Source organism: Oncorhynchus masou, chromosome 19, assembly GCF_036934945.1.
Source record: "Oncorhynchus masou masou isolate Uvic2021 chromosome 19, UVic_Omas_1.1, whole genome shotgun sequence".
In the NCBI taxonomy this organism is placed as follows: Eukaryota; Metazoa; Chordata; class Actinopteri; order Salmoniformes; family Salmonidae; genus Oncorhynchus; species Oncorhynchus masou.
Window position 1 is genome coordinate 4,040,157 of NC_088230.1, and position 13,363 is coordinate 4,053,519.

The 13,363-nt window shown below is 48.1% G+C and overlaps 1 protein-coding gene across 1 annotated transcript in view; it reads left to right on the forward strand.

The window, feature by feature from the left end:
• LOC135505724 (kelch-like protein 29) overlaps positions 1-13,363 on the forward strand; it is a 535,325-nt gene that overhangs the window by 491,435 nt on the left and 30,527 nt on the right. The window contains exons 11-12 of the mRNA XM_064924798.1: positions 3,663-3,845; positions 5,371-5,551. Of these exons, the coding sequence (XP_064780870.1) occupies positions 3,663-3,845; positions 5,371-5,551 (364 nt within the window). The remainder of the gene's footprint in view (positions 1-3,662; positions 3,846-5,370; positions 5,552-13,363) is intronic.

Here is a 13,363-nt window from a genome sequence, read left to right on the forward strand (position 1 = left end):
CTCTCTGGCTCTCCGCTCTCTCTCCTTCTCTCTGGCTCTCCCGCTCTCTCTCCTTCTCTCTGGCTCTCCCGCTCCTTCTATCTGGCTCTCCCGCTCTCTCTCCTCTCTCTGGCTCTCCCGCTCTCTCTCCTTCTCTCTGGCTCTTCCGCTCTCTCTCCTTCTCTCTGGCTCTCCCGCTCTCTCTCCTTCTCTCTGGCTCTCCCGCTCTCTCTCCTTCTCTCTGGCTCTCCCGCTCTCTCTCCTTCTCTCTGGCTCTCCCGCTCTCTCTCCTTCTCTCTGGCTCTCCCGCTCTCTCTCCTGCTCTCTGGCTCTCCCGCTCTCTCTCCTTCTCTCTGGCTCTCCCGCTCTCTCTCCTTCTCTCCTCGCCCGCTCTCTCTCCTTCTCTCTTGCTCTCCCGCTCTCTCTCTCCTTCTCTCTGGCTCTCCCGCTCTCTCTCCTTCTCTCTGGCTCTCCCGCTCTCTCTCCTGCTCTCTGGCTCTCCCGCTCTCTCTCCTTCTCTCTGGCTCTCCCGCTCTCTCTCCTTCTCTCTGGCTCTCCCGCTCTCTCTCCTTCTCTCTGGCTCTCCCGCTCTCTCTCCTTCTCTCTGGCTCTCCCGCTCTCTCTCATCTCCTCTCTCCTTGTCTACCTGCTGTCGAGGGCTAAGAGGCCTGGAGAAACACGTGGTGTGTTTGTACAGCCGTATGACAAGACACGCACACCCACACACACACAAACGACATTGTCTGCCGACAGTAGTGTGTGTGTGTGTGTGTGTGTGTGTGTGTGTGTGTGTGTGTGTGTGTGTGTGTGTGTGTGTGTGTGTGTGTGTGTGTGTGTGTGTGTGTGTGTGTGTGTGTGTGTGTGTGTGTGTGTGTGTGTGTGTGTGGAGATGAGATGCTGGGAGTGTGCTGAACACATGGTTGAGCACTGAACATGAAGAGAATAGTTATACTCACAGATATCTCACTGATCAAAATACACAAAGACACACACACACACAGGTTAATGGATGTGCCGCACTGAATTCCCACTCCTTGAGATGAGACCCAGAATTCAAATGCTGCGTTTGTAGTGCTGCTGTTGTTGAATACCCACACATTGATTTAGCATATTGATTTAGTAAAGGATTGAGGGCATGCTGTGAGTTTCGCTAGCATCGAGAGAGAAGTGCTATCTATGGGAACGGAGAATAGAGGAGACCAGAGAGGAGGGAGAGAAAACAAGCTGGATAAATAAGTGTAGAGAGAGAGAGAGGTGTTATTTGTGGTAATGGATAGAGAGAGAGAGTGTGGGGGGGAGAAGGATGGAGATAGGGGTGTTATCTGTGGAAATGAATAGAGGGAGAAAGAGAGGCAAGCCTCGCGTGTCCATCCTTCCAAAATCCTCTCTTATGCCAGGTGTACACTACACAATTCTGGCCAGGATGTAGCTGTCCCAGACAAGTTATTGAGATCGGAGACAAACTCCCCATGTCGTTGCTGACTCGGGCTGCGCGGCCATCACCGACACTCGTTTAATGTGAGCGGGTCAAAGACGCAATCTAAGGGCTACCAAGCTGTCCCAGACGTCCCGATACTTTCAAACAGGTTCGATTTTATCGACACAAAATCGGCAATGCTCTTGTAGTGGGAGATGTGCAACGACAACTTTTGAGAACGGTGGTCAGCAATTGCCAATGAGAGCTCGCCAGAGAAGAAGCCAGTGAGATGACATTGTTTTGCGTCACCCAGAATGTGTAGACACTTGAGCAGGAGCGATGACTACTACTAGAATGTGTTTGTACTTGCCTTCAACCAATGCCAAAGTGTCAAGTCAGTACAGCTCTGAAGTTCACAATTCAAAATGTTGGCTAGATATTTGAACTCAGTGTGGCAAGCGTGAACATCTGACTAAACGTTCATGGGGCTGCTATGAGCCACCGCTCGTAGCTACTACATTACATCGTATCACATCACGAGGGGTAGCATGGTATGGGAACGGAGGATGGCGGAAACTGAGGTTTTGTTTGAAACTGCTAGTGAGTCGAGTAGTACAGAAAGTGAGAATGAGTGGGTTACATTGGCGAAGAAAGACGGAAATGAGAAGTAAAGCTATGTTATCAAATAGGAAACCACTAGACTGGTTTTCGGTCGGAGTCAGGGTTATGGATCAATGCTACTTGGGAAATCCGTTTATCGTCTCCAGGAGAATCTGGAATGTGTTGGAAGAAAGTGTGGAGTCGGTGAGAGTCACATGGTTTTTGTATGTGTCTGCGGATATCAGAGTGGGCTTTTTCCTGCAGGGATTTTTGTAGCAGGGCACCTATCAAGTGGGTTATTTCTGGGGTGGGACATATAACTGAAGACATTGATTGAGTGGTTGGTGCACCTCGACTGACCTGTACGGTGGACGGAGAAAACAAGTTCACTTCATCCATGCTACAGTTCTTTGATGTAGAGTCTCTCCCGTCTCATATAAAGTTAGGATTCATGAGATAAGAGCGTAAGAGCTTTTGTGCACAAGACCCTTCAGTGTCATAAAATGTCAAAGATTTGTGTCAAGTGGGTGCAGATGGGAATAAGATTGTAGGCCAGATGAAGGGAAACGCTGCAACTGTGGAGGGGAACATGTGCCTGAATTCCTGGAGTGACCTGTTCGGGTGAAGGAGAATGAGAGGAAGGGGTGTCCACCTTGTCTCCTGTCTGGAGGCGGTGAGAGAATTGGAAGGAACGAGTGGTGGGGAAGAAACAATGGTAGTAGAGCCACCACGACCAGTGAAGGGTTCTCATCAACGGAGGGATAGTGAAATGCTACATGTTAAAAAGGCAGACTTTGTATTATTTATTGCAATGGTCGTAAACTGTACAGAACACACGAAGAAGTCTAAGAAAATTGGAATCATTGTGAATGGCGCTGACATTTTTTGTGGTCTTTGTGATTTCTCAGCCAAGGCAGCGCAAGAAATCCTGTCTATGAAATTTGTAAGTCGCTCTGGATAAGAGCGTCTGCTAAATGACTTAAATGTAAATGTAAATGTAGGCCCATCACAGGCCCCTGAGGCTGTGAAGGGATGTATTTTGGAGTGGACTGTGTTTAAAGAAGTCTGTTTTTTTGTTTAAAACATTTTTAAATAAAATGTTGACGTGTTTTATTTTGTATGATGTTGTTTTCCCCCTTTCCCGACAAAGTGAAGAATCTTGTAGTGTGTCTGCGACACATCGTGTAGAGTGCGCACCACTACATTGGCAACACAGACAACAACAAAAACAACAGGAAAGATGGTCGTTTAATGTGAGCGGCTCAGCGATGTTAGGATTTTGAAAGACGTGACGTGTCCACCCGGTTTACGTGAGAAGCCTGAGCTTTTCAGGCAACCATAACCCATTTGAGAAACAATGTGCCTCTGAGCTCTCATGTGGGACATTTCTCTCCATTTTTCCCAACACAAATGGACTAATTGTTTGTCACAAACATTGCTTGAACCTAACTATCCTATCCCTTTTTAAGTAGCGCATATTTTTGCACATGAACTTCCAACTTAGACTCTGGGTCCTCTATCTTAACAGAAACTCGCTCACAAAATAAATCTACTCACCGTATGGTACCTCAAACACAGTTGACCTTTGCCTCGTCCCTCCTCCCATCCATCCACCCCCCTTCCCTCTCCCACACCTCACTCCTCTCTCCCCCCCCTCTACCTCTAGGTGTGGCGGAGGTGATAGTGTTAATCGGTGGTCGCCAGGCCATCGGTATGAACCAGCGCTCTCTGACCGCGGTGACGTGTTTTAACCCTCAGAACAGTAAGTGGTTCCCACTGGCCAGCCTGCCCTTCTACGACCGAGAGTTATTCAGCGTCATCTCAGCAGGGGACAACATCTACCTGTCAGGTAGGCTAATAATGGGGATTGCAGCAAACACACACACGCACACGCATGGACACACAAACGCACACACTCTCACATAATGTTAACGTTGATATTCTTCCTATTATTTTAGATCTGTGTTCCTCCAGAGGTCCATCTGTTCTCTCTTCCACACTCCTACACAGAGTTAGACCTTGACATTGGACCCAGAAACAGCACTACTACGATTCGTCCTGCTGCATGTTCCCCTCTACCTCATTTCATATAAATGTAAATGTGTGTTGGGCCGGTGGACCTGGCCGATGTGTGTGTCTGTGGGGAGGCAGGCAGTCAGTGGGGAAATCAGCAGTGCACAGTAGTACTAACCATGGCTGAGGACTGTGCGTGTCCCTGCAGAGAATGAATGAAATGTCCACTCTGTTTGCTGCTTTCAAACCAAGCTACACTACATAGGCAAACATTGGCATTAGAATGGTCGTACTGAAGAGCTCAGTGACGTTCAACGTGGTACCGGCATCGCATGCCACCTTTCCAACAAGTCAGTTCGTCAAAATGTCTGCCCGGCTAGAGCTGCCCCGGTCAACTGCAATGCCAAGCGTCGGCTGTAGTGTCGTAAAGCTCACCGCCATTGGACTCTGGAGCAGTGGAAACGTGTTCTCTGGAGTGAATCACACTTCACCATCTGACAATCCGACGGTCAAATCTGGGTTTGGTGGATGCCAGGAGAACGCTAAAGTGGAAATCATAGTCCCTACTGTAAAGTTTGGTAGATGAGGAATAATGGTCTAGGGCTGCTTGTCATGGTTCAGGCTAGGCCCTTTAGTTCCAGTAAAGGCTACAGCATCCAATGAAATTCTAGACGATTCTGTGCTTCCAACTTTGTGGCAACAGTTCGGGGATGGCCCTTTCCTGTTTCATCATGACAATGCCCCCGTCCACAAAGTGAGGTCCATACAGAAATTGTTTGTCAAGATCGTTGTGGGAGAACTTGACTGGCCTGCACAGAGCCCTGACCTCAACCCCATCGACCACCTATGGGATGAATTGGAACGCCGACTGCTAGCCAGGCCTCATCGCCTAATATCAGTGACTAACATCCCTAATGCTCTTGTGGCTGAATGGAAGCAAGCCCCTGCAGCAATGTTCCAACATCTAGTGGAAAGCCTTCCCAGAGGAGTGGAGGCTGTTGAAGCAGCAAAGGAGGGACCAACTCCATATTAATGCCCATGATTTTGGAACGAGATGCTCGATGAGCAAGTGTCCACATAATGTAGGTTATGCTTGTAAAAATAAGGGGTCAATAAGTAATTCCTGAATCGTTGTAAGCTGGGGGCAAATATAACAAGGTACCACCAAGATACCATCCCCCACTTGGTGGTACCTTGTTACATTTGCCCCCAGCTTACAACCATTCTATAATTACGCATTGGAAACCAGTAAAAACTATCTTCTACTCAGTATTTTTTACATTTTGTGTCATGTATTTTGAATTGTTTGCTAGAGTCTGATGTGACTGTAGCTGACTTGTGTCTTCTGTGTGTGTTTTAAGGTGGGACAGAGTCTGGTATGACGGTAACTGATGTGTGGTGCTACATGTCTCTATTGGACAACTGGAACCTGGTGTCTCGTATGACGGTGCCTCGCTGCAGACACAACAGTCTGGTGTACGACGGGAAACTCTACACCATTGGAGGACTGGGCGTGTCAGGGAACCTGAACCATGTAGAGAGGTAAGAGACACTGACACACTTGAACACGTGTACAGTATATGCTACTATATGTGCCTATGGAGTGGAAACGACTGATTAAGTGGCTTAAGCTTGTAATGCTGCTCGTGTAGCAGCAAAGGAAGCTATGCTATGCTAACGAAACACGTTTGTAAAGTGCTCTGGGCTGGAAGCAGAGCGAGAAGACGAATATCCATTGTGACATAGACTAAAGTACTATTCTATTTAAGTAGGACATTTTATGTAGGCTATACTTATGCTGAAGTTATTTTAGTGTCTTATATGTTACGAGGTCACATCGACTTTAACTTTTTCAATAGAGCTCCTTATGTATTGATGTCCTTGGGCAGAAGGATGGGTATTGTATGTATGTTCCTGTGTGTGCAACTGTCTCGAGCTGTAGAAAAACGTTCAACTTGAAGGACGGTTAACGTCAAACTCTATTATTAGTGGTAAAAATACATTTATGATCGGAAATAAACTCTTCCTTTCACGGCAGTCTAACAATGAGACTGGAAACCTCTGAGGCAATATGAATGGCAGTGGTAAAATGTCTTCATCTTCTGCTGCCCTCAACACAGTCTCGCACTCACACACACAACTGGGGTAAAATGTCTTCATCTTCTGCTGCGCTCAACACAGTCTCGCACTCACACACACAACTGGGGTAAAATGTCTTCATCTTTTGCTGCTCTCAGCCGGGCTGGGAAGATTAAACTGAGCAATCAAAAGAACATAACAGAACGTATTACAACAGGCCACCGCTGCTCATTACAGAATGGAGTGGCTCTCCCAAGCCCCTCTCTCTCTCTCAATGTGGCAGAATACACACACACACACAAGAGATACCACACAGACACACACACACTGAAGCTGTTCTCTTTCCGTGTAACAGCAGTCTCTCAAATGGATTCATCTAATTTGATATGTCCCCATAACGCTGCCATGCTGTGTCATTAAGACTGTGTCTGGCTGGAATACTGAGCTCTGTAATGGAAACACGTTTGATTCCTCTGCCTCGAGTCGCAGCTCGTAATTGCAGACCTAACATTGTCCCCAGGCTAGAGTTGCTGGCACGTAGAGCCTGGTAACAGTGTGGGACTGTTTGGGACTTAGGGGGTGTGGATTTACTGAGTGACATGATAATCAATTCCAATTCTGAGCGAATCACACCACTATGAGACGTTGCTCCAAATAGTGTCTGAAAAGTGTTTATGTTGCACCACGTAGTAATAATTCCCCAGAACCCGAGGTCGAAGGTAGCTAGCTAGCGTAACTCTGCTAGCCATCCTGTAACACTGTACATTAATGTTTTCAGATAGAAAAAGTAAAGACATGCAGTCAATGGCAGTTTGATAATGTATGTTGTGGTTGTGCAGGACACTATCCCATTAAAACGTACCAGCGCAGTCTTTTTCCCCCAATGGCAATGATGCAGAATGCTACAACTACTGTAAGGCACTGGAGGAGATTGTTATTGTCTCTGTGGGAGATAGCTTGCCACTGGCAGTTTGCGAAAGTGTCAAACTCTTCTTAGAAGATACTACAAAAGGCAGCTGTGAATTGGCGAGAAATGGCAGATTATTTAGAGAAAGATAGAGTAGATAGACTCATGGAATATCCATGATGGACAAGCTAACCTACTTTTCTTTGTTGCACACAAACACAAAAAAACATAATTGGGTGCAGCACACTTAGGGGGAGGATCTAAGGGTTGCTGTAAATGCTGATGGACTGAGAGACCAGTCAATTACAACCGCCGGTTGTTTCGGCCGTTCTGAGGCACTCTGAAACCAGAGGTTTCGACGGAGCGAGAGCCGGTTGGTGGGAGAGATTGTTGCAGACCTAGCAGGGCATCTAGGTATTTGCAGCCGAACATAGCAGTGCATCTAGGCATTTGCAGCCGAACATAGCAGGGCATCTAGGCATTTGCAGCCGAACATAGCAGTGCATCTAGGCATTTGCAGCCGAACATAGCAGGGCATCTAGGCATTTGCAGCCGAACATAGCAGGGCATCTAGGTATTTGCAGCCGAACATAGCAGTGCATCTAGGCATTTGCAGCCGAACATAGCAGGGCATCTAGGCATTTACAGCCGAACATAGCAGGGCATCTAGGTATTTGCAGCCGAACATAGCAGTGCATCTAGGCATTTGCAGCCGAACATAGCAGTGCATCTAGGCATTTGCAGCCGAACATAGCAGGGCATCTAGGCATTTGCAGCCGAACATAGCAGTGCATCTAGGCATTTGCAGCCGAACATAGCAGTGCATCTAGGCATTTGCAGCCGAACATAGCAGTGCATTAGGCATTTGCAGCCGAACATAGCAGTGCATCTAGGCATTTGCAGCCGAACATAGCAGTGCATTAGGCATTTGCAGCTGAACATAGCAGTGCATCTAGGTATTTGCAGCCGAACATAGCAGTGCATCTAGGCATTTGCAGCCGAACATAGCAGGGCATCTAGGCATTTGCAGCCGAACATAGCAGGGCATCTAGGCATTTGCAGCCGAACATAGCAGTGCATCTAGGCATTTGCAGCCGAACATAGCAGGGCATCTAGTCATTTACAGCCGAACATAGCAGGGCATCTAGGCATTTGCAGCCGAACATAGCAGTGCATCTAGGTATTTGCAGCCGAACATAGCAGGGCATCTAGTCATTTGCAGCCGAACATAGCAGGGCATCTAGGCATTTGCAGCCGAACATAGCAGTGCATCTAGGTATTTGCAGCCGAACATAGCAGGGCATCTAGGCATTTGCAGCCGAACATAGCAGTGCATCTAGGCATTTGCAGCCGAACATAGCAGTGCATTAGGCATTTGCAGCCGAACATAGCAGTGCATCTAGGTATTTGCAGCCGAACATAGCAGGGCATCTAGGCATTTGCAGCCGAACATAGCAGGGCATCTAGGCATTTGCAGCCGAACATAGCAGGGCATCTAGGCATTTGCAGCCGAACATAGCAGGGCATCTAGGCATTTGCAGCCGAACATAGCAGGGCATCTAGGTATTTGCAGCCGAACATAGCAGGGCATCTAGGCATTTGCAGCCGAACATAGCAGGGCATCTAGGCATTTGCAGCCGAACATAGCTGCGGTGTGTTTTAATGATGATGCTCAGAAACACTCAGCCGGTCTCAATTATCAACAATTGTCAGTCAGCCTGAAACAGTCAAAAAGATCTGTTGCTTTGTTACCGGGGATGAATGGAGAAGACAGAGGTGGAGAGTCAACGAAGAGTAAGGGGTTGAACAGTGAACAGAGTGGAGTGAACTACTGATGGACTTTCCTAAACAGCAGGACACTCAATCTGTGCATAATGTCGCAGGGTTGAGGAACATACGAAAAGTTACTTAAGTGCTGTGTCTTGTCTTATCTGAGTGGTTGAAGTGTGTGTGTGTGTGTGTGTGTGTGTGTGTGTGTGTGTCCATGCTGCGTGGCTTACCGGTTGTAATTGCTCCCCAGGTAGCCGAGAGCTCCTTGTCTGAAGGATATTTATACTCCCGGCGTCACATACACACACAAACTCAGCAATTTACACACCCGGTGTCGTTAAGCCATTTATAGTCATTTTCTTCCAGTATGGCTGGGCCAGCTAAGCATATGGATTTCTCATCAAAACATGACAGGACTTGAACTGTTGCTCTCTAAAGACTTCTCACTGCCGTCTCAGAGTCGGTCTCTCATTTGCTATCTAGCATATGAACATATGGTGGTAGAGTAGGTCTGTCTGTTGGTGGCCATCCGTCATTAAAATGGATAGAAACTGCCACACGCTGCCCTTGCAAAGTACAGTCCAGTGCCTTTTGCAAACAGCTCCAGGGTTGGGGTCAATTCCATTCAATTCCAGCCCATTCAGGAAGTAAACTGAAATCCCAATTCCAATTATGTTCAACACTTTTCAATTTAAGAGAATGTGGAATTGGAATTTGGTTTACTTTGTGGAATTGACCCCAACAGTGGTCAGCTCTCCATTCATTGACCATATTTTGGTTCTTCCCAGTATTATTGTGTAGGATGGCGTTTTGCTCAGTTTGGTTGAGTTGTCGTCAGTGGTCTGTCTTGTCTACTTACTGTATCTGTCTATCTGTTTGATGTAGTGTTGTGTGATTTTATATAGTGGTGTGTGTGTGAGTGGCTGGTTTAGTATGCTGTATGCTCTACCAGCCCTAGCAGCCCTAGCAGCAGACTAACTGGGCCTCTGCCCTGATGCTCTGCAGCCAGAGTTGATTTGCTCCACTCAGACACTGATTGGCATGCCTGATTGAGGTTTGTTTACAGGCCTGTCTCCCAGTGTGAGTGTGAGTGTGTATGTGTGTCCATGCATGCGTGTGTGTGTCTCTACCCATCTCATTTGTCAGTCAAGACCTTAGCACCCAACCTCGGCGCCTCCACCCGCCCTGCCTCCTAATTTGTAGCCCGGGCGTCCATCTTGCTCTTGGTTTCACGGCTCCTAACCGTGAAATTCTCCTACGTTCATGATGTCCTCAATCAGTCTGTCTCAGGGCTGCTGCCCTTTTTTTATACCAGCTCAGCAGGAAACCACAGCAGCAGTCTACTGTATCTGTGTCACTCACATCATATGTATTCTACACAACCCTCTCAATAGACTAGGAGTGACGCTAGTCATTAGGAGCCGAAGACCTAAGAAGCAGTTGACAAGATGTCTGCAACAGATGATAATCTTGAGAAAACCAAAATACATTCTCTGGGAGTGTTTAGGGTCCGGCCTTATTTTTCACCCAGTCAAGGCAGATCCCTATAAGATGGATGACAAAGTATTCAGCACGCAGTACAACCTTAGATACCTGATTGTGAGTTACAACAGCACTATGTAGTGCACCAGCACGTTGAACTGCTAGGCAACCTTATTGCTGCGTTTCAATAATCATGATTTAATGACTTGTCAATCCCAGATGGGTTTTGTTTTATTAATGGAGCACAATGTACAGCAGACGGACACGTTCCATTACCAGTTTATATTGAATGAAGATTATTAGATAGCAACATGTACTTAATAGGTACCTCGTCAGTTGTTCAACTGAATGTATTCAACTGAAATGTGTCTTCTGCATTTAAGCCAACTCTTCTGAAACAGAGGTGCGGGAGGCTGCCTTAATCGACATCCACGTCTTTGGCCCCGGGGAACAGCGGGTTAAACGGCAGATTTTTACCTTGTCAGCGTGGGGATTCGATCCAGCAACCTTCCGGTTACTGGCCCAATGCTCTAACCACTAGGCTCCTCTTCCCACACTATATTCCAGAGAGGACACATTATAGTCCATATCTTTATCGCGTCTCTACAGTGTGTGTTCAAACTCAGTGAGATACTCACACATTCAGCTAGACACACACACACACACACACACACCGGTTGGAAAAGGTATTCAGGGCATTCAGCCGCCAGTCAGACCGAGAGAAAGGACATTGTGCGTGCACGTGTGTGTGGTGGGCGTGCTTACATTCTTGTGTACGTCCGTCCTTGAATGTGTGTGTTTGATCCCTATGGTCCATTGAGGAAAAGAGTGTTAGACTGTTCACGCCTGTCCCGGTCTCCTCTGTCTCTCCTCTATAGAAGGCCCAGTCTCCACTCAGTGTAGTTGTATAGAAGCTCTACTCAGCCTGGCTATATAGAGTGGTTGTGACAGTAATCGGCTCCATTGTCTGCCTGCGAGAGGAAGCTGTCAAGCCATTGTGAGAGATACGCCCCCACTTATTCATCCCATTCTACACACACACAAGCTCCCATTCACCTCTAAACACACCGTTGCCCTGCAAACACATACAGGTATGCATGACGCACGCACGCACGCACGCACGCACGCACGCACGCACGCACGACAGGGTAGCCTAGTGGTTAGAGCGTTGGACTAGTAACCGGAAGGTTGCAAGTTCAAATCCCCGAGCTGTCAAGATACAAATCTGTTGTTCTGCCCCTGAACAGGCAGTTAACCCACTGTTCCTCGGCCATCATTGAAAATAAGAATTTGTTCTTAACTGACTTGCCTAGTAAAATAAAGGTACAATAAATAAACACACACACACTCTTCCATTTAAACACTCAGACATACTTACACCGTTCATATGCTGGCATGGGCATGGGCCTTTGCTGACAGCACCCATGTAGCACTGAGAAAAACTGCAAACCAAACCCCTCCAGCCTCTTTCCCCTGTCTCCTTTTCTCAATGTGGCATGTTGATGAGCTGTTTGCCTGTGTTTCGGCTTGGTGCTGGGAGGGGGGGGGGGGTGCGGCCCTCTGTAGCCCAACGGCAGAGCTCCGTGATGAGGTAAAGTTAGTTCCAGACCCCTGCTGTGGAGGTCCCCCCCTACAGAGCTAATCCTCAACTCCCCAGGATTAACAACTTCACAACCCTGTCCCCTACTGTGCAGTCAGGGCTCTGCCTTACCGCCTTCCTGCTAATCCCCCCCCACCCCCCATTTCTTTCCACTCTCTCCCCTACTTTTTACACTCCTCTTTCCCACTCAGCCCCTTCCTCGCTGTTTACTTTCTTCCACTCCCAAAACACATTCTTGCTCCATCTACCTTTTGCCCTGACCGTGTACTCTTTCTGCCCTCTTCTTCCTTCTTCCCCCTCCTCTCTCCTCTCCTTCTTCCCCCTCCTCTCTCCTCTCCTTCTTACCCCTCCTCTCTCCTCTCCTTCTTACCCCTCCTCCCTCCTCTCCTTCTTCCCCCTCCTCTCTCCTCTCCTTCTTACCCCTCCTCTCTCCTCTCCTTCTTACCCCTCCTCTCTCCTCTCCTTCTTACCCCCCTCCTCCTCTCCTCTCCTTCTTCCCCTCCTCCTCTCCTCTCCTTCTTACCCCTCCCCTCCTCTTCTCCTCTCCTTCTTACCCCTCCTCTCTCCTCTCCTCTACCCCTCCTCTCTCCTCTCCTTCTTACCCCTCCTCTCTCCTCTCCTTCTTACCCCTCCTCTCTCCTCTCCTTCTTTCTCTTATCCCTCTCTCTCTCTGCTGCTGTATAAATGGGTATGAAGGCCAATTCAGCTGAAAGCCCCTTCATCCTTCACTAATTATCAACCTCTCCTCTCTCTGTCTGTATTTCCCCTCTACCCCGGATGTATGGATGTGTTTGTGACCGTAGGGTGTGTGTGTGTGTGTGTGTGTGTGAGTGAGTAAGTGTTTGACCTTAGGCTGTGCTTTGCCAGCTCTGTGGGGTGGCTATATGCGTCTCTGATTTAGTCTCCGGCGCCGGGAGGGAGGGAGAACGTCCCAAAAAGTGTAAGAATCATCTTTCTTTCTCTCCTCATCTCTTCCTTCATCGCTCTCTCTCTCCACCTTTTCGTTGATCTTTTTACCTCTCGCACCCCTCTCCCTTCATCTCTCTCTTACATAGTATTGAGCTGTTGTAGTATACCTGATGGCTATATTAAAGCCAGATCATCTATGTTATCCCTGACACACCAGCTTCCTCTTTCACAAGGAGGGCCTGAGGGGGGGGTGAAGGCCTGAGGCCTTTGTGTATGAGGGGATGATAAAACGTGGATGTCTGGGGAGGCCTGCACCGTCCGTCGTGGGGTTCCAGGCGACATCCAGAGATATAGGCATGGCTGAGATGGGTGGGTTCGGCCTCGGCCTGGGGAGAGTATTAGTGGAGGGGAGAGGGTGAGTCGAGATGAGACAGGGAGGTAATGGGTGTGTGTATGTGTGTGCTTGTGTTTTACCAGGCGAATAAACGACTAGCAGCCGGTTTTGGGTGATTTCCAGGTTTTACCAGCAGACTGATCATTTCTCTGTCTCTCTCCTCCACTCCCTCTCTCCCCCCTCTTCCCACCTCCCTCTCTCCACCCTCTTCCC